Source organism: Trichinella spiralis, assembly GCF_000181795.1.
Source record: "Trichinella spiralis strain ISS 195 chromosome Unknown Scfld3810, whole genome shotgun sequence".
NCBI classification, from domain to species: domain Eukaryota; kingdom Metazoa; phylum Nematoda; class Enoplea; order Trichinellida; family Trichinellidae; genus Trichinella; species Trichinella spiralis.
The window spans coordinates 1-650 of record NW_003530749.1 but is presented as its reverse complement, the minus strand read 5'-3'; the positions used below and the strand labels follow the sequence as shown (position 1 = coordinate 650).

General features: G+C 46.8%; 1 protein-coding gene across 1 annotated transcript; it reads left to right on the top strand.

Annotated features, from left to right (window-relative positions):
- Window positions 1-51: 51 nt before the first annotated feature.
- Tsp_14072 (conserved hypothetical protein) lies at window positions 52-253 on the top strand (the record flags this gene model as incomplete). The annotated part of the gene is made up of 2 exons (XM_003367711.1): window positions 52-96; window positions 146-253. Coding segments are annotated over 2 exons (153 nt in total), but the record flags the coding sequence as incomplete, so codon positions are not given.
- Window positions 254-650: the final 397 nt, after the last annotated feature.

Sequence of the window (650 nt, the reverse complement as noted above, 5' to 3'; positions counted from 1 at the left end):
ATGCCTCGTCATCTAATTAGTGACGCGTATGAATGGATCAACAAGATTCCTTCTGTCCCTATCTACTATCTAGCGAAACCACAGCCAAGGGAACGGGCTTGGCAAAATCAGCGGGGAAAGAAGACCCTGTTGAGCTTGACTCTAGTCTGACTCTGTGAAGAGACATGAAAGGTGTAGCATAGGTGGGAGATTGTCAATTTGCCATCGTTCACGCGATGGTCCGGTGATCGCCAATGAAATACCACTACTTTGATCGTTTCTTTACTTATTCGGTAAAGCGAAAAAATTGTGGCCAATTTGGCGGCGTTTATGTCGCTGTTGGTCATTGTTTTCATGTTGGATTGAAGCTTTGTTTACAGCCGTCGCTTTGTGTCTTCATTTGGCGCATTGTTGTACTGGGTTATCCCAGTGTGTGATGTGGTCACAATGGATGATCGGCGATAGGCTTGAAGTGATTCGCTCCGGAAACAGTGTCAGACGGGGAGTTTGACTGGGGCGGTACATCTGTTAAACGATAACGCAGGTGTCCTAAGGTAAGCTCAGCGAGGACAGAAACCTCGCCTAGAGTAAACGGGCACAAGCTTACTTGATTTTGATTTCCAGTACGAATAGAAACCGCGAAAGCGTGGCCTATCGATGAATCCACCACA